Source organism: Gadus macrocephalus, chromosome 9 (assembly GCF_031168955.1).
Source record: "Gadus macrocephalus chromosome 9, ASM3116895v1".
NCBI lineage: Eukaryota > Metazoa > Chordata > Actinopteri > Gadiformes > Gadidae > Gadus > Gadus macrocephalus.
The window spans coordinates 2,884,754-2,903,892 of record NC_082390.1 but is presented as its reverse complement, the minus strand read 5'-3'; the positions used below and the strand labels follow the sequence as shown (position 1 = coordinate 2,903,892).

The 19,139-nt window shown below is 45.0% G+C and overlaps 1 protein-coding gene and 2 long non-coding RNA genes across 5 annotated transcripts; all 3 read left to right on the top strand.

Annotated features, from left to right (window-relative positions):
* Positions 1 to 6,283: 6,283 nt before the first annotated feature.
* On the top strand, positions 6,284 to 8,620 carry LOC132464082 (uncharacterized). 3 transcript variants are annotated; one of them, XR_009527185.1, is made up of 7 exons: positions 6,284 to 6,323; positions 6,542 to 6,743; positions 7,019 to 7,099; positions 7,196 to 7,274; positions 7,348 to 7,459; positions 7,762 to 7,849; positions 8,066 to 8,620. It is a non-coding gene; the product is annotated as an uncharacterized LOC132464082 (long non-coding RNA). The 3 variants fall into 3 exon arrangements; XR_009527183.1 differs by having other exon boundaries at positions 7,762 to 7,882; positions 8,066 to 8,619; XR_009527184.1 differs by lacking the exon at positions 7,019 to 7,099 and having other exon boundaries at positions 7,762 to 7,882; positions 8,066 to 8,618.
* Positions 8,621 to 11,386: 2,766 nt separating this feature from the next.
* LOC132464081 (uncharacterized) lies at positions 11,387 to 13,341 on the top strand. The gene is made up of 2 exons (XR_009527182.1): positions 11,387 to 12,798; positions 12,905 to 13,341. It is a non-coding gene; the product is annotated as an uncharacterized LOC132464081 (long non-coding RNA).
* An 896-nt stretch (positions 13,342 to 14,237) lies between these two features.
* On the top strand, positions 14,238 to 17,264 carry LOC132464080 (aerolysin-like protein). The gene is made up of 3 exons (XM_060060256.1): positions 14,238 to 14,395; positions 15,583 to 16,075; positions 16,687 to 17,264. The coding sequence occupies exons 2-3, from the start codon at positions 15,593 to 15,595 to the stop codon at positions 17,143 to 17,145; spliced, it is 942 nt and encodes a 313-aa protein (XP_059916239.1). The 5' UTR covers positions 14,238 to 14,395; positions 15,583 to 15,592; the 3' UTR covers positions 17,146 to 17,264.
* The last annotated feature ends 1,875 nt before the right edge of the window (positions 17,265 to 19,139 follow it).

The window sequence follows — 19,139 nt, the reverse complement described above, 5'->3', positions numbered from 1 at the left end:
GACCCACGCATTGTTTGGTTGGTTTGTTGATTGGAATTGGTTTGGCCATTTTGATTCATGCAATTAGTTGAGATTGTTTTGGTGTTTTGGTCGGCAGCCTTGTGATTTGATTTGGCCGAGATGTTGTATGTTGGTTTGCCGTGGAGGAGAGAGGCCATTTGGGTTCTTGCAGCTTTGCAGGTGTTGTGGCTGCAAGGCGACCGTGCTGTGCAGGCAGCGCTTGATTGAGGGGGAACAGGTGTACTAGGTAACTGGGTGGGGGATGGTAGGTTAGACCTACCGAGCTATCGTGAACCCCTGCGCAGCTGAAGGGCGCTTAACGCCGGTTGTTTCTTTGCCTTTTATTTTAGTTTGTTTTTCGTGTGTCGAACGCGCTGGGGTTGCTTCGGCAACTCAATTGCATGTGGGCACAGACGACTAGGCTCGGAAATAGTTAGGGCAAGGGGGTTTCAGGTAGATGCAGGGCTGCTCTTTGGTTGCGGTTTGTTTTTGGGGTGGTGGTGCACCTGTGCTTCCAATTGAGTGCTGGTCTGAATTGTCGTGTATGACGCCAAATAAGTAGGCATTGGAAACCAGTCAAGTTTTGGATAATAATCCTTTGACGTTTGAACAGCTGCTGTATGGGGATGAGTTGGTTGGTATGGGGATGAGTTGGTTGATATGGGGATGAGTTGGTTGGTATGGGGATGAGTTGGTTGGTATGGTAAAGAGTTGGTTGGTATGGTAAAGAGTTGGTCAGAAGGGGGCTGCAACAATTAGCAGTTTATGTGTGGTCTGCTGACTGCGAAGCAGCATTTGAAAATGCCAAGCTACTGTTGAGCACGGCGCCCGTCCTGGCTGCGCCTCGGCTTGACCAACCATTTAAAAATTCAGGTGTACGCTAGCCAGGTCGGGGCGGGTGCGGTCCTTATGCAAGTGGATGAGAATAACATAGACGGACCTGTTTGTTATTATTCCAAAAAGTTGAATGAGTATGGCCCTGGAAGTGTTGTATGTGTGGGCTGGTACTTCGGGAGTTGGGTTAGTTTAATCACGTAGGGTTAAAAATACTGTTTTATTAATGCTGTGTTTTGTAGGAATAGTAGCAGAATCCCACATAGGTGGGCTTCTGTTTTAAGGGGGGGATATGTAAAGACCCAGGTGGGTCTCTCAAGGCTCCGACCATTTGTGCTGCTTGCCTGTTCTGTCACCTCCCTTTCTTGTGTGCAGGTCTCAGGTGTGTGCAATGACCCTGCTGATTGGGGAGTGTAGAGAAGACCTGCCGTGCCAACACCCAGGGCTCTCCTGTCCTCTGCTGGCTTTAGGCTTTTGTTTGGTTGTTCCCATGACTGATCTCACACCACACTTTTGGTTACATCACATATTACTGACCTACCTCACATCCCTTTAACTTTACCTTAGTTTCTGTTCAATCTTATTTAATAAATAATTGTTATTCCTTTACCCTGCGTGTGGCCTCCCCAGTTTATGTTCATGCCAGAGCCAAGCATGTTACAGTATGTGTATATGTGTAAGGTCTGCCTCACTTGTATTCATTTGCAATAACTTGAATGGAACTTTAGACATTTGGTGATAGCATAGCAGTCAGGTAGCTATTTAAAGCTATAATAAACCGCGTATTTCGTTTATTTAGATAAAGCATTATGAAAAAGTTTGCATGCACAATAAAGCATACACATGAATGGCATGCAGCATTTTCATGTTCACTCTGGGCTAAGCCCCGGAAGTTTATGAAACCTAGAAATCCCCACCCAAATCTATTCTCTTGAGTAGAGGCAATAAAAATGCGATATGCGTGGAAGAGAGACGGAAGGAGAGGAGAAAAGGATTAGAGGGGAGAAGAGGGGAGTAGTATTTAGTGACCAGAACTGTGTGTGGGGGGGTATCTAGTTTATCTATATTAAGTTAATCTTTGTGTCTATTTGGTGTGTTTATCTTTATGGTGTGTAACTATGGTGTGTGCGTATCTATATGGTGTGTGCATGTATATATATATATATATATAGTATATGGTTTGTATCTGTCGTTTGTGTGTGCATATGGTTTATCTATATGTTGTGTGTATCAATATTGTGTGTGAATCTATGTGTATCTGTGGTGTGTGCGTGCATATGGTGTGAATCTATATGGTGTATTGTGTGTCTGTATGGTGTGTGTGTTAACGTGTGGTGGTATGCTATGACTCAAGTTTAACCTGGTCTCTTTGATGAAAGCTTCCTTCTCACTCTCTCACACACACACACACACTCGCGCTCAAAGTAAGGTGAATTGAATGAAGACTTTTTTCGTTTTGAAGTTTGAATCTAAATCAGTCAAATCAGACTCATCCCTTTAATTAAAATGAGGGAGATCATTTAAGATCAAACACAGAGCTGAAATAGCCTCTCACTGTTACCAAGAAGACCACAGGGTGCCGAACCTGCACTGAGTTTTACTAATTAGCTCACCTGCCGCAGCTCGTCTGTCAGGTGTTTTTTCTTAATTAGTTAATTGGTTGCATCTGGTGCGTTTCACTTAAAAAGGGAACCGGACAGTGCATTTGTTTGTGTACTGTTTTGAGGTCTGTTGTGACTTATTTAACATCTCTTCCAGTTTCACAGGTTAAAGACTTTTTGAAGTAAAGAGGAGCATCTCATCTGAACCTGATGTGAGTAGAATTGTGTGGCAAAGCATAACTGATCTGACTTGTATGTTGAATATAAATCACTGATGTGTGAAGGAAATCTGGGATTGTGGTGGTTTAACTGAGTGAACTGTTCCTTCCTTCAAAGGTCAATCATGGATGTTTAACTGCTGTTCTGTGAGTATCCCAACTTAACCATGAAGCATATCTGCAAACTGTAAGTCATTAATTTCTCATTACTCTTGGGCACATTGATGTATTTTGGCTTCCTGGTGAGTTAACCTGTTACCTGAAGGTTGTTCTGAGTAAGGATGTTTTATTGGTTCATGGGTTACTTAGGTGTTTGGTTTATGTTTGTATTAATGATTTGTTAAAATGGTTACAGGCTCCAAGTTATTGTTGTAAGCCGGAGTAATGGGTTGGGTTCTGATATCTTCAGTCTCCTTTCATTCTACTCTCCTGAGCTCTGCATCTTCATCACATGAGTGTTGTGTTACTGATGAGTGCGTGGTCTGAGTGAGCAGAGGTGTATACTGGGATACAGAGCTGTCTCGAGTCAACAGGTCTGTAGACACGCCCCCTCAGGGGAAACCGAGTGTTTGAGAAACTGTCGTGACGTCAGTTACATGGACTGGAATGTTCTTAAAGATGGAGACAGGGATTCAGAAGGAGAAACACCAGGGGGAGATGAGGGGGCTCCTCATCTCAACGACTAAAACACAACTTCAGTCTGACACAGAGAACCATGGAACACATTCAACAGTCCCCTCGAGGCATCGTGACTCCTCAGGAATGGTTTCATTTCCAAGAAGGTCTTATTTGGGGCCATCCCCATATGGATCCTGCTCCTCAAGAGCCACCCCCCTCCACTGGGTGGTCTTCTGAACAGATGACCTCCTTCCTGTCCTCAGGCTGACTAAAGCTGCACCGTTTGCATCTGTGAAGGCCCCTCATTCAGGAAACCACTGGACTACAAAGACATGACTTCAGAGATGTTGAATAAACCTGGGACACTTTTTGGAGACGCCAAGCATAATCCATCACCAATGTGGGACGCCACTGAAGAATGTTGTACATAATTTACGTCTCTGGAGACATTGGTTGTTCTGTTCTGGGTGCCCTGGCAGGAGAGCTGGGGGGGGGGGGGGGGTGATGGAATGTTATTTGTTATGAGGTTTTTACCCTGCATGATTGTTTGGCCTTTTATGGCTCAGTGGTGTGTGTGTTTGGGTTTGACATGAGATGGAAGATTTTTGAGCATAGGGTCGCTAGGGTTTTACTGTGTGTGTGTGTGTGTGTGTGTGTGTGTCCCACTCACACCTGGCATGGGGTTCTACGTGCCTGTCCTGGGTTCTATGTGTGTGTGTCCGGCTTGCTTTGACAGTGATAATGTTCATACGGGGGTCTGTGTGATTGGCTTGGGATATCGGAATGGTCAACTAAATCATACCTGATGGACGGCCACACGTTTACTTAAGGGCCTCCAGTAGACATGAAGAGCCCTGAGCGACGCTCCGGAGCGAGATCCAACACACTGGGCAGGAAGGAGAGTATCCAACTCAAGTGTAAAAGGATGCAAGCGGCGTGTTCAGATCAGTGACTTCAAACTAGGACTACACCAATCAGGATCAATGGAGGATGGACACCAAAAGGAATTTCACAAGGAGAGTCTGACGTTGGAAAGGGACCTAAATGGATATTCAAGATGACCTTCAGACCTGTAATGAGACGGCTCTTCCTACCTGGCTGGATTGATGGAGAGCCCTGTGGATCTTGTCTTGCTCTCAGTTGCACGTCTTCTCAGGCTGAACTGTAATTGTCTCGGACAGGACTAGCTGAACGATTGGTTCCCTTAAATCAGAACCAATCCGGGAACTCCAGCTAGTGCGCTCTTCGAGCTGAAGTTGTGCTCTTCAGCTAAGGAGGTAAGGAAACCTTCACTGGGGCTTCAAGATGTAAAGAGGAGAATGTTTCAAAGTGTTCCATGGTACTCTGATGAAGACCGTTGGTGTGTTCCACTGGCTGAGAGGAAGAACCCACACATCTTCCTCTTGGCCTTTCTCCTCTGAGAATCCTGGCGCCATCTTGAAAGATATTCCAGCTCATGTAACTGATGTCACGACAGATTCACAAACACTTGGTTTCTCCTGAGGGGCGTTTCTATAGAACTGAAGACTTCAGACAGCACTGTATCCCAGCATGCAACTCTGCTCACTCAGACCACACCCCCATGAGTAGGATGCAACACTCTAGTGATGGAGATGTAGTGTTTTGGTGATGAGGCGGTCAGGGTGACGTTGCAGGGCTATGGTCGGCTCTCTGTGAGCTCAACGTTTAGATTTTCTCTATGGTTTGTACCCTGAATAATCTAGATAATTGTAAAATGTAGACACGGTTTTGTATTGAATGATTTTAGGTTTAAAGTTGTTGTACATGGTAGTTTGGTTCTTCGTATGGTTTGAGTGATTATAACTTGTACACACTGGGTGCATAATAATGTATAGTTACACTGAATAGTATTAATGACCAACAGCAACAAACAGATCTCCTCAAGGTAAGTCTGTTGGCTGTATTTTAATGAAGACCATCGCTGGACTTCAGGATCTTCCTCCGTTCAGCTCAAGGTGAGGCGCTGGTTCTGTTTTTTCTTTGGTTGGTTCCGGCTGGAATGTTCGGATTCCAGTCGGACGGTTTGTGCTTCCCGCCGTGGAAGGTTCTGAGTGCGGTAACTTGATTTAGTCCCAATAGTTAGCATTGAACGTTGTAGTCTTGACAACCATAAGAAAACACCTGGCAGTTAGTTGGACGGGAGTCCCCTAAGGGAATCTGGCGGAACGTTCTGGATTGTATTTGCGTAACCTCGAGCCGTTGCCAACGGAACTATTTTTCAGTCGGTTTCCATTGGGAATTGTTGCCCCTATCTCAAACAACTTTAAGTTTGATATTAAATACGTTGTACAATATGTTGATAATTTCCGATGGTTGCGCCGTACTTTTAACCACGTTGACGGGACTCTCGCTGCGTACAAAACGGCGTTCTACTTGCGGCCCCATTTTGACATCAGTGAAGGCTGAATCATTTCAAGGTGGAAGACAATTTGACATTTCTTCAAAGGAACCCAGCACCTGAATATGGCTGAGTAAATTTGACTTAATATTGATACTGCTTAGTGTTCTTTGTTACTTCAGCTTTTGTACGTTCTAAATATATGCTGTCATTAATTGCCACAGAAGTTAAACCCTACCAAATAGAATGACGTTAAAGAACGACTTTGGTGCAGAGTTACCAACTGGATAATATCAAAGCTAAAATAATGTCCGTCATTCCCACATGTTACAGTAGAAGATACTCTAGAACTCTACAAGGTAATATGTAGTTTGTCCCAAGGTGTCTGCCTCCTCACCCAGAGCAAAACCTCCACCTCCTCACCCAGAGCCAGACCTCCCCCTCCTGTCAGAAGTCCTCCAGAACAGGTCAGTGCTCGTGTGAGTAGAGAAATGCATGGCCTGAACCACTTCTTTAAACTTGTGGACTGCTCTGTCTTCACTCCCAAAATGTCTGGTCTCAAGTCTTTTCCAGCCTTGAGTTATAAAATAATAGTTAAATTAATTTTGTAACTAGGTTTTGGATGAGTCAATTAAGTTTATTGTTTGGCAAATATCCTGAGGACGACCAGGACTCTACCATCAAGGATTCCTCGTAAGTTTGCATTATCTGGACATAGTGGACTAGGTAGGGGGTTGGGGGTTCAACTCTCAAACCAATGGTGCCGGGTTCAAGTCCTCAGAATACAGTGATATGTCCTTGAGCAAGGCGCCCTAAAGCCTGCCTGCTCCTTAATGACGTCCCTTTGGTTCAGATAATGTTGCATCTTTTGAATATTGAACCTAATCAATGTCCTTGTTTGGTCCGGGCAGACACACCTGAGCTGAACCTCACCTGATCCTGTTTGGTCGGGGGCAGGCACACCTGAGCTGAACCCCACCTGATCCGGACATCCTGCTGGTCCCGTCTCCTCAGTTCATCTGAGCCTCTTCCTCCAGAAGACCTGCTGAGCTCATCAGTCTGAGGCTAATGTACCAATGACCTCCAGTGGGAGTGATCTTCTTGACCCCACATGTAGCCGTGTGCTTCCACACGCCTTTCCTTCACGTCGGTCACTAACCTCACTACTTCACTACTCTTTACTGCTTCCTCTTTTCTTCCTTCTCTGTGGTTCAAACCTTTACACTGAAGGCGCGTCTTCCTGCCCTCAGAGGGTTTAGCGTTAGGGTTGAGAGTCAGGGTTTAGAGTCAGGGACAGAGCTGGTCAGGGAGGAGCGTTTGTACCATACATACCAGACGACCATCTGTTTTACCACATGTTGAAGCAAGACTTTTGCTGTTTGTTCCAGACCAGGACTCTGTCTGAGGAGAGCTGCTGGAGGAGCTGAGACGCTGGAGGGCGACTAGGAATCGACCAACAAGGATTCCTCGTTAGTTTGTATTTACTGACATGGTTGACTTAAAGGGCAATATACAGCTGTTACTTTGACATGCGTTGACCAACTACCGCTGTGTTTTCTTACTAGAACATGTTTCTGGAGCGGAGGCGAGCTGATAGGGGAGCCGTGAATCTGGAGGATGACCATCACTCTACCAACAAGGATTGTAAGTTTGTATTAACCAAACAAACTGGAAATAAAGGGCTTAAAAATAAGACAAACTACATGTTTGTTACCAGACTTTAGGGCCAGACTCGCGCTGTTTGTTCCAGACCAGGACTCTGGCTGAGGAGAGCTGATGGAGGAGCCAAGACTCTGGAGGACGACATCACTCCACCAACCAGGATCCTTGTAAGTTTGCCTAAAATAAACAGAGTGGACTAGTTACGGCATACTATTGTGGTTGTTTACCAGACAAACTACAGCTGCTACTTTGTTACGCGCCATTAGAGCCCAACTACTCCTGTGTTTGTGACCTTACATTAGAGCCCAACTACTCCTGTGTTTGTTACCTTACATTAGAGCCCAACTACTACTGCGTTTGTTACCTTACATTAGAGCCCAACTACTACTGCGTTTGTTACCTTTCATTAGAGCCCAACTACTACTGTGTTTGTTACCTTACATTAGAGACAAATTAAGTTTGTAAACAGACCAGGAATCTGGAGGACTGATGGAGAAGCCGTACATCTCAAAGGCAAATCCTGAGGACCACCAGGACTCTACCATCAAGGATTCCTCGTCAGGTTGCATTATCTGGACATAGTGGACTAGGTAGGGGGTTGGGGGTTCAACTCTCAAACCAATGGTGACAGGTTCAAGTCCTCAATACAGTGATGCATCCTTGAGCAAGGCGCCCTAAAGCCTGCCTGCTCCTTAATTACTTATCTTTGGTTCAGATAATGTTGCATCTTTTGAATATTGAACCTAATCAATGTCCTTGTTTGGTCCGGGCAGACACACCTGAGCTGAACCTCACCTGATCCTGTTTGGTCGGGGGCAGGCACACCTGAGCTAAACCCGCCCTGATCCTGACATCCTGCTGGTCCCGTCTCCTCAGTTCATCTGAGCCTCGTCCTCCAGAAGACCTGCTGAGCTCAGCAGTCTGAGGCTGATGGATCAATGACCTCCAGTGGGAGTGATCTTCTTGACCCCACATGTAACCGTGTGCTTCCACACGCCTTTCCTTCACGTCTGTCACTAACTTCACTACTCTCTACTGCTTCCTCTTTTCTTCCTTCTCTGTGGTTCGAACCTTTACAATGAAGGCGCGTCTTCCTGCCCTCAGAGGGTTTAGCGTTAGGGTTGAGAGTCAGGGTTTAGAGTCAGGGACAGAGCTGGTCAGGGAGGACTGCTTTACACAAACCTCTTCACTTGCTTTCGGAACGGTGGTGCCATTTTGAAAAGATTCATTTGGGAAAATGTTTTCCTCTGCTTTCCTTTGCAAAATTGTATTAAGCTTCTGTCAAGTGTTTTTGTTTATATATTAAAATCCCACATTGACTTCTACATGTTTGGTGCGGTTCATTTTATTGTCCTTTAACTTGGTTAATGTCAAGCTAAACTCCTGCAATACATTTAATATACATGATTGTTATTCAGCAATGTTCACATAATCCATTTTGTAAAAATATGAAACATCCATATTACTACTAAATTCAAGCCAATTTATGTATTTAACAATGTACATACTAGCCGCGTTTACATGGGCACATCTGTTCCGCATAGATTTCTATGCGGAACAGAAAATGATCATGTATACGCCTCATTCGGAATACAATTATCTGTTCGGCATAGATTCTATGCCGAATAGAAGAGGTGGTGTAGTCCGTTTTAACCGTTTTAATACACTTATTCCGAATAGATTGGGATGCAGCCGCAGTAGTTCGCAATTGGTCCACTGAGCTCCGTCTGTACTTTTAAGCACACCGAACTTGACCGCTGTCAAGGAAAGTGGATTTATTGCCTGATTCACGTCTTTGTTATCACTCCGTAAAAGTAGTCCGGTAAGCGTGTCCGGTTGCTAAGCGACGGGAAATGGGTGTTTATTAATGACGTGTTCGCGTATCGTAGTGTCCGCGCCCGTCCGGGATAACTGTAAATGAGTAGGCTACTATTAGTACTTTTGCAGGCTGAACGTTAAAATACTTCTTAACTTAGAGAGACCACTCTCTCCCACCAGTCTTGGCTGCGGACTCGCATCCAAATTCCTCTTGTTTACGGCGGAGCTGGGGGTAAATATAAAGATCTGACGAGAAATTGACGTAGCTACGATGTCCTCCTCCTTCTTAATTGAAGGAGCAGGCAGAGAAAAGCTCTCTCCTGCTGTGCTTTCATTAAAATCAAATTTAAAATCCCCGATAGTGATAAGAAATCCATTATGTCGCCGCCGGTCCAGAGATGTGTCAGGTGTGCGCGAGAGACGTAACGGACACTTTTGTTACTGCCATGTATACAGTACATTCGGAACACATTTTAGGAACAGATCTATGCCGCATAGAAATCTATGCGGATCAGATGTGCCATGTAAACGCGGCTACTGCCTCACAGGCCATTCTCTGCTACTACAACACGTTCAATCCACCAACCCGTCTCACATCAATGTACTATAGCTGTTGGTTCACACGGAAAATGTAGTTTGGTGTGAGACTGTTGTCCAGCAGAGGGACCTTAATTATGCAGGAATGTGTGTATTTACATTTTAAAATGTTCATGGGCTGGTCTAGTTTGTCTGCAATAAATAACTCTGCCTCCAGCAACAGGATTGGTCGAAACATATGAAGTGAAAGAAATAAAAGCCCAGTTCACCAGATCTGAGGTCAGCTGCGGTCAGATTTTGGATCATGAATGTATTGAGTGAACGATGTCTGAGCTAAACATTAACCACCTGGAACTTGGTTTCCTGGACCTCGGAGGACGGCAGGACGCGTGTTTACCTGGTCGATCAGGCCCTGAACGCAGAACCTGAACCAGACATCCTAATCACAGACCCTGTGTTTATTTAGCCCCGAATATAATTTTTGGGTTAAAAAAATAAAAGTAAAAATATTTATAATTATTTATAAGTACTAGCCTAGTCTAGATAGTCCTTCTGGCAAGAGAATAAACAGTTTAAAAACATAACCTTTTTACCACCTCAAGTGAATTAACCTATCCTATCCCCAGTCAGATGTGTGTGTGTGTGTGTAAAGTCTGTCTCACTGTCTCAATTTTACTCTGAAATAACTTGAATGGAACTTTAGACATTAGGGGATAAGCAGCACAGCAGTCAGGTAGCTATTTTAAGCTATAATAAACCGCGCATTTTGTTTATTTAGGTGAAGCATTATGTAAAAATGTTCATGCAAAATAAAGCATTGGCATTTTCATTTTCCGTCTGGGCTAAGCCCCGGATGTTTATGATACCTAGAAACACCCCTGGCTTAAGGAGTGGACCCATCAAAAACTCATTTCACAAACGCATGTTTTTGCATCACAATTGGGTTGTTTCAGTCATTAGCCAGTGACGTCAGTGGGGGTGGCAAGTGGAATCACGTGACAGCACTTGGACGTTGGATGTCCATGTCCTACAAGCCACAGCGAGACATTATAGGACAGACCTGCCTGTGTAATGGTTATGTACAAATACGTGTATCGTTACACCCCTAGTCAGTGTTGCCAGATTGGTCCATATTTCCCGCCCGATCTGGCAACATTGGCTGCAGCCAGCGTTGCCAGCTTGGGCGGGAAATACGGCACAATCTGGCATCACTGCCCCTAGTACAAATGCTGTGCGTGTTGTGGCATCCCGCCACTTAAACCTCAGCCCAGGCGGGTCCGAGGCCGGGTGATTGACGGCGTATACCGTCGCCACCCAATGAGTGGCGACGAAGAGCATCACTCTCTCCCCAATCAGCGAAATTGGGGGACACCTGGCCGGAGGCAGAGAAAGCCGAGGAGCCATTTTAAAAGCAGGTCGAGGACAGACAGAGGAGAGACCAGGCGCGAGAGGCAGCGGAAAAGCTCTCAGGTCCACCGCGGAATAGAGGCTCACAGAGACCCTATGTAGCGTGTGTGTCCCCTGTTGTACGATTATTGTAATAAACGCCGTGATCGGCTTAAAACCCTCACTACCAAGCGTGATTTGTACGTGGAACCCGGCGACATTGAGGACCGGGTCACCACAGTGTGTGTGATGTGACGATGTGTGTGTTACCTGTAGTTGGGTGTGTTCCGTAAGCAGTCTGTCGTGCTCCTGTGTGAGGCCCTTGTCGTGCTCCTGTGTGAGGCCCTCCCTTGTCCTAAGGACAACTCGGGAGAAAACATCACATTTGAAAACACATCTGATTTTAATTTAACGTATATACAGTATTTGAGAGTGTGAGAGGTGTCAAAGTGTTGACTGATAGAATAAAGATGCAAATGTAGCAAGTAAGTAATTACCCAGAATTCTCCGGCTGATTTTGACAAGATTGGCTCTGGTGTGGCCCAACAACGAATCGAGAGGAAATCCATACTTCTGAATGAGGCGGGAATGCAATGGCTTCTGTGTAATACCATGATTTGGGGTTTATTTTGAAGGCTTATCTCCGGGATGCTTCAGACCTGTTTCAGCTGCAGGTTCTCCGGCTGGTACCGGGTGGCTGCCTGGTTAGCGCCAACCGTCTGGGCCTGAAGTCCGGCGCTGTCCGTGGTTGCTAAGGCAACCTGGTTCACCAAGGTCACAATGCGACGCATGATACTGTGAGGCGATCACAGGACCGGCCCGGACAGGGAGACAGAAAACCCATTGAACCCCCAATGTCCACAATCAACTGGTAGGGACCCCTGTGTATACCTGTTCATTCATGAGAATCACCATTCCTTCTAAATGACTAAATAACAGTAACAGCAAATACATGCCGATTGCCCAATATACTGATAGTTACTCATCTTTTATAAATGCAAAATGTTGAAACGTGCGGTGGTTTGTTAGGGAGTCAGGGAGGCCTATATTCCGGTCAACCATGTCCATGCAGCAGTTTCATATCCTCTCAAGAGTTATCAGATTTGATGACAGAGCTACACGACCTTTCCGCTGGTGAGATGACAAACTGGCTGCCATCAGGAACGTTTGGGACTGGTGGGTGGAGGAGCGTCTACCACTAATGTACAACCCAGGCCCCGAGGTGACCGTGGACGAGCGCCTGGTCCCTTTCAGAGGTCGCTGTCCATTCAAACAGTACATCCCAAGCAAACCAGGCAAGTATGGGATCAAGATCTGGGCAGCATGTGATGCCAGGAGCAGCTACGCCTGGAATATGCAGGTTTACACAGTGAAACCTGTTACTGGAAGGCCAGAAAAAAACAATGCATGCGTGTTGTGTTGGACATGACAGCCGCTCTCAAGGGGCATAACATCACATGCGATAACTTTTTGACATCACATGGGCTTGGTCAGGAGCTGCTAAAAAGAAAGCTCACCATAGTAGGTACAGTGAGGAAGAACAAGCCTCAACTTCCCCCTGCACTGGTTTCGACCAGAGGGAGAAATGCACTCTCATCCAAATTTGCTTTCACTGACACACAGTCTTGGCCAAGAAAAATACCTAAGAACCCTAAGAACGTCATCCTGACACAAATACGCCGCTGTCAGCAAAGCAGAGCACAGGAAACCCCAGATCCTCCTGGACTACAACAGAAACAAAGGAGGCGTTGACTGCCTTGATAAGGTATTGTATATTTTCATCTGTCATGCATATTGTATTCATGTAAAACATTTTGTGTAAGACAGATTCAATATTGTTTCAAATCGAGTCATTGTTTCTTTCATTGTAGCTTACTGGTACATACACCTGCAAGTGAATGACAGCTCGTTGGCCTCTGGCAGTGTTCCACAACATCCTTGATGTGTCTGCATGTAATGCATATGTTGTGTGGACAGCAATCGACCCAGCCTGGAATCAGGGGAAATGTTTCAAGAGGAGGCTCTTCCTGGCAGAGCTTGGGAAAGCTTTAGTGACTCCTCTAATTCAACGGCGCCAGCACCTTCCCCGCACACCAGCCTCTGGCAGTCTGGTGAGGAGTCTGCAAGCCCCCGCCACTGCCCTGGCCGCTCTCCCCCCAATACAGGGGCAGAAACGGAAGCGATGCGAGCTCTGTGCCCCTAGAGACAATGAGACAAGTCTTACATGTTTCAAATGTGATGCATACGTTTGCAAGGCACACTGCGACCTGATTGCAAAATGCCACTCCTGTGTTTGAACACACACACACACACACACACACACACACACACACACACACACACACACACACACACACACACACACGATGTGTTCATGTTGATGTTCTGTGAATTTGGTCTCTGTTTAGATTTTTCTCTCTTTTTTTTTTTTTTACAATAATTCCTTGTAACTCCTATTTACTGCAGTTATTCATGTAAACCAGTAGTCTGGAGACATTGTTTACAGGTTAAAAGGGAGTTCAATAAAATGTAAGGGCAGTTAAAACAGACCGGTCTAATTTGACCTGGAGCACCAAAGTAAGGGGAGAGAAACGAACACGACACAAAGGTTAAATTAAGGGTGCCACCAGAGGGCACCAACACATTTGCCGCCCAGACGATCGACTATAGGTCGCCTATGCCGATCGCTGGCCCTGAGTGCGTAAGACAGGTGTTTTAGCAGAGTACGGGAGGAGAAGAGGCTGTGGTGAATTCTGTGTCTCTGTGAACTCCACTTGTGACTCTTGAATCATTTGTCGTGTTTTGGGAAGCTGGTGGGCGACTCTGCAGTCCAGACATTGACAAGTATCTTGTTCCACATTTTGTGGTGCCAAAACAGTTAGCAAACTGTTAACTGTTAAGCAAACAACTTCCCCTATCTTGCCATAACTTATCTCAACAAGCGTCTCTGGTGACATCCCTCTGTAGGGTCAGGGTTAGGGTTAGGGCATCTGTGGTCCACTTGTGACTCTTGAATCATTTGTCGTGTTTTGGGAAGCTGGTGGGCGACTCTGCAGTCCAGACATTGACAAGTATCTTGTTCCACATTTTGTGGTGCCAAAACAGTTAGCAAACTGTTAACTGTTAAGCAAACAACTTCCCCTATCTTGCCATAACTTATCTCAACAAGCATCTCTGGTGACATCCCTCTGTATGGTCAGGGTTAGGGTTAGGGCATCTGTGGTGTGGTCAGAGGGGCGTGGTTAGGGTCGGCTATAAGAGACGACTCTCAAGGGGCTCTCTACAGTGAGGTCAGATCCATACTGACGATTCCATTGGTTCCTGGAAAGGGAAGAAAGACCAGAGCGGAGCCACCAGGACAGGTAAGGAGGATTCAGGGTGGTCTAACCGGGATCTATGGGGTTTTGATCTCTGGGTAATCCTGGCGGCATTTCTCACAAACTAAACATTTAATCAATTAATGGAGAAAAGAATCAGCAGAATAATCCGTAATGAAAATAATCATAACAGTTTGAAACAAAATATTTCAGAATGAACTCTACCTCAACCAACTACAACAGTAAAATCCTGCATTTAATTTACTGTAATTTTTGCTTGTGTTTTTTTTGCAGTGATACAGAGGCAGGTGTATTCAACTCCAAACTGATTTTCAGAGTGCATCTCACTCATAAATAGATGCTAGACGGTTGTAACATTTGTAAACAATTACACAACAATATCGGCTCTTAAATCGAACCTCTTAAAGGGGAACAGTCACGCTCGCTAGCTTCTAATATATAGTTCTGCCTCATATGCGTATACATGCCCGTAGCCAGCTCTGATGTCACCAAGGTCAAGACCTGTGGAATTATTTTTAGAGCAAGAAATTAAACTGGATGGCCTCAACAAGGCCACATGCCAGGGCACCAAGGCTATGCGTTAAAAACTATGATTTCGATTTCACTTAAATTGACGAATCCATTTCTAAAAGCGATAATGCCTTTTTAATAAACAGTGTAACACATAAAAACACAATTTGTAGCAAAAGAATCATTTATATGTAATTAATATTAACCCGCTCCCCCCAGGATGCTTTTAATATGTATGAGCCACTACCCAACTCTAGTTTCTGAAAAAATGTGGCCTACATATTATAGCATGTATTTCCTATATTTCTCCAACATTTGTCCTGTAATTTCCTGTAATATTACAACTTGTTCCTAGAAACTGCATCCTATCCTTCCAATTCTCCCGATTACCACATTATTATTATTACACACACTCTGTGTGTGTGTGTGTGTGTGTGTGTGTGTTATTCAATGGCCTGGTAATGTTAATACATATACAGTAATATTCATACTAGGTGCTAGCATTGGAAATGGCATAGTGCTAACGCCAACCCCTTTAATTTTTGTATTATTTTATACATAAACACCGCCTGCTTTGGTTGTCCGTAAGTTTTCGCCCTTGGATCTTGTCCTTTGATTTACTTTTACAGTTTGAAATGTCTGCATCTTTTGTCGAGCATTCGGAGGATGCATGAATATATTGATGTACATTTCTGTTTCAGGTTATTAATCATGGCGACTACACTGGAAATCATAGGTGGAGGGGGAGGCAGTCCATTTAGTTTCACTGGCCGTGACAATGGCGCCACCCTGAAGAAGATCGGAGTGGCAGTGGGCGGCTGGCAGATCAAAGCTGTGCGGGCAGAACTGACCGACGGGCGTGTGGAGACCTTTGGAAATGCAGTCACTTTCAGTGAGTTTACGTTTGAACTTGGCGAACGCATCACCAAGCTGTCCCTGTGGGGGAACGGTGCCGGGACACGTCTGGGTGGCATCAGGTTCTGGACGAGTTCTGGACGCGAATTCTTCGAGTACATGAGTGACTGGGGCCTGAAGACCGAGTACTCCATCGATGTGGGGTCTGGAGTCTGCCTGGGGTTGGAGGGGAATGCTGGCTCAGACATGGACTCAATGGGATTCCTCTTCATCAATGCCATCAAGTCGTCTGTGCTAACCGACATGACCTATCCCAGCCTGGCCATGTACACACCCCAGGTGAGTGCTGCTATTTGTGGAAGACCTGAGTCCGAATATGGAAGGATAAGTGGGCCAATGCATATGAACAAGTGTTTCTTTATTAATTCCGAAAAGCAATTGAAGTGGGATAATTTTCCTGCATGAATAGCACCTGTTTTTGTAGTAGGTTGTGTCCAGGACAGAAATTGGCACCTTTTAGTCCTCTTTCCTATCACTAACAAAGCATGTCTTACACTTATCTTTCATAGGGCAGATTACTCTTATATAATCAATCAAATGTATTTTATAAAGCCCTTTTCATATGAGCAGTTGTCACAAGGTGTTTTTTTGAAGAAGAATGAGGAAAGATTTGTTCTGATTAAATGCGTGTTGGTCCACTTTGCCTTCCATAAAGACAACACGATGAGTTCTGTCCACTGTATAACATTTTTTACTTACATTAGGTCAATAAAATAGTGTCACCACTTCTTTAGAATTTCTCCCCCGGGGGATTAATAAAGTGTTAAAGTCTAAATCTTAGACAAAATAAATGAGTTTATATTTTCTGTACTGGTTATTAAGAATTATTTTGTGTGATTTTAATATGCATATTTTTTGTGTTTTTCCGTGTCTGTGTGTGGGGTATGTAGGTAAACAAAGAATATATAAAGTCAGTGACTTATCAAAACGACACTGCTGCAGATCAAGAGGAGAAATTTACGTACAGCAGATCTGTGACCAAGTCTACCACCTGGAGCACCACCACTAAGATTGAGTCCACCGTCAGCCTGTCTGTTACAGCAGGGATCCCGGAAGTGGCGGAGGTGTCTGCTGGGTTTAGCTTGACCGTGGGAGCGGAGCAGACCTCCTCAATGACCAAAGAAGAGACCATAACCGAATCAGATGAGGTCAATGTGACGGTCCCAGCAGGAAAGACCGTGAGTGTTGAAGCGTCAGTGGGACGAGCAGTCATCGACCTCCCCTACTCGGCCACAGTGAAGATCACATGCCTGAATGGCAGCGAGCTGCACTTCCAATCCAACGGCAACTACAATGGTGTGGCTTACACTGCAGTGACTGTAAAGTCCACTGAGTCTGATAGGTTATGAATGTCAAATAAGATGCATCAACATCTTACTGGGCAGTTTTAATATTGATTGCATAACATTGGTTTGATTGCTAATGCAGAGTAACTGTTACAGATCAATAAATCATCATAATAAACCTGCTTGTGTTTCCATGTCCATCCTTAAGGTGCGTTCACACCAAACACGAAGGGGCGACACGATCCCATACAAAGAGAATGTAGAGACGCGAATCGGGCAAATTATTTGCTAGAGAAACAAGTTTTGTTACCGGCGACAAGTTTTGATTTGTCACGCCACACCTTCGCCCTGCACAGGCGAGCGCGTTCACGAGTATTCGTAGGGTGACAAATTTGCTCGAGTTGAAATATTTCAACTTTGCTGCGACATTTGTGTGATGACAGCCAATCAGCGTTCAACAGCGTGGCCACTGAGTGACATGTGTAGCGTAACAGCCAATCACCTTTCAACCGGCCAACCGTTCCCTGCAGTGCAGGCCGGGTGAACCGCAGCAAATTCGCCTGACAAAACTTGCACAGCGACAGTTTAGGATTTTGTTGCGTGACAAAACTTGGGCGACAACGGGAACGGGCGACAAATGTGTCTTTTGGTGTGAAAGCACCTTTAGATTTTGTAAAACAAAATATGAAAATGAGTCTGTCTAGCTGATTCCATAATTTAACGTTTCAGTTTAGTAAATGATAATTTCAGTTCAAATATACTATATGCTGTTAATAATTTAGTTTTCTTGTTCAACAGCCTGGAAAGATATAAAACATGAAACGGACAATCGCGTCGAACGATGACGTAATGTTTAGAACGCGGATTACTTAGGCGGTACAATTTTCGCCCCCGGTACAATTTTGGCGTGACAGCTCCATTGGCCTAGCCTGGCACCGCCCACCTACCTACTTCCGCTCAATTTTAATTTGACTTCAGTACTAGGTCTGGGTCTGCTTCATATGCATGGGTTCCTTGGAAGCCAGATTTTTGGCGGTCCAATCAGCGAACAGAGGGAGTGGCTGAGGACGATGACGTTAAAGTCAGCTCTCGTTGACGGACATCTTCACGCACGGTGTTTGGTTTGTTTACAGCCTGCGCGCCATGTGATTCCTGGCCAAACGTTAGCGATTGGTTATGGCAGATCCAGAGTGGCACTGGGCAGATCCAATAGATTTAAACTTCAACAGACACCCGCCTTCAAGTGAGTTAACGTTTGTTAACTCACTTGTTCCAGACTCTCTGTGCAAATGAAATGAAGTACGAGAGTCTGGTAGGACCAGGCTACCATTGGCCGCCTGGTCAACGACGACCACAGTGCCCCGAACAACCCAATTACATTTCTTGAAATAAGTGGGAGACCAAACTTATGCCTTTTTGCAACGAAAGACACACAGCCAGGGACGGAAAACACTTTCAACTACGGTGGCAAGGATTTGCCATGGCGCAAAGAGGTAGGTCATCAATAGTTCTCTACAGTAGATGTTTAGGCCATGTAACTGTCTTTGTAAAATGTACCTTAAAGGGCAGATCCGGTGTAAATCAATCCATAGAACTTTGTTGGTCACCTTGTGCTTGTCCAGGAAAAATTAAGAATATTTGGCACATCATCCAAGACAGGGAAGTAAAGCTGACCTAATGGGGAATAGAAATGAAAGCTCAATGCCCCATTGGGTCAGCTTTACTTCCCTGTCCAAAACTCTATCTATGTTTTGCCAACCTTTCTCGTTCTTTTTCCCATAAACAACAACTGGTGGGTTTATGGCAGGGCTATGGATTTACACCGGATTTGTCCTTTAATACATGCAGCTGTCCCTGAACTGATCCTAATAAAAACATTGCAATACGCCCAGTCTCAATATTCTAGATGCATAGCTCACTCAGATGTATGCTGTTGTAGTGTACATTTGGATTGTACGTTGCCCAGCATTTTTGATGTGGATTCATTCTGATCTGATTCTTATATCTTACCCATGTCTTGCACAGCTGTGGCTGCTTACTGAAGCATAGTTTAAATG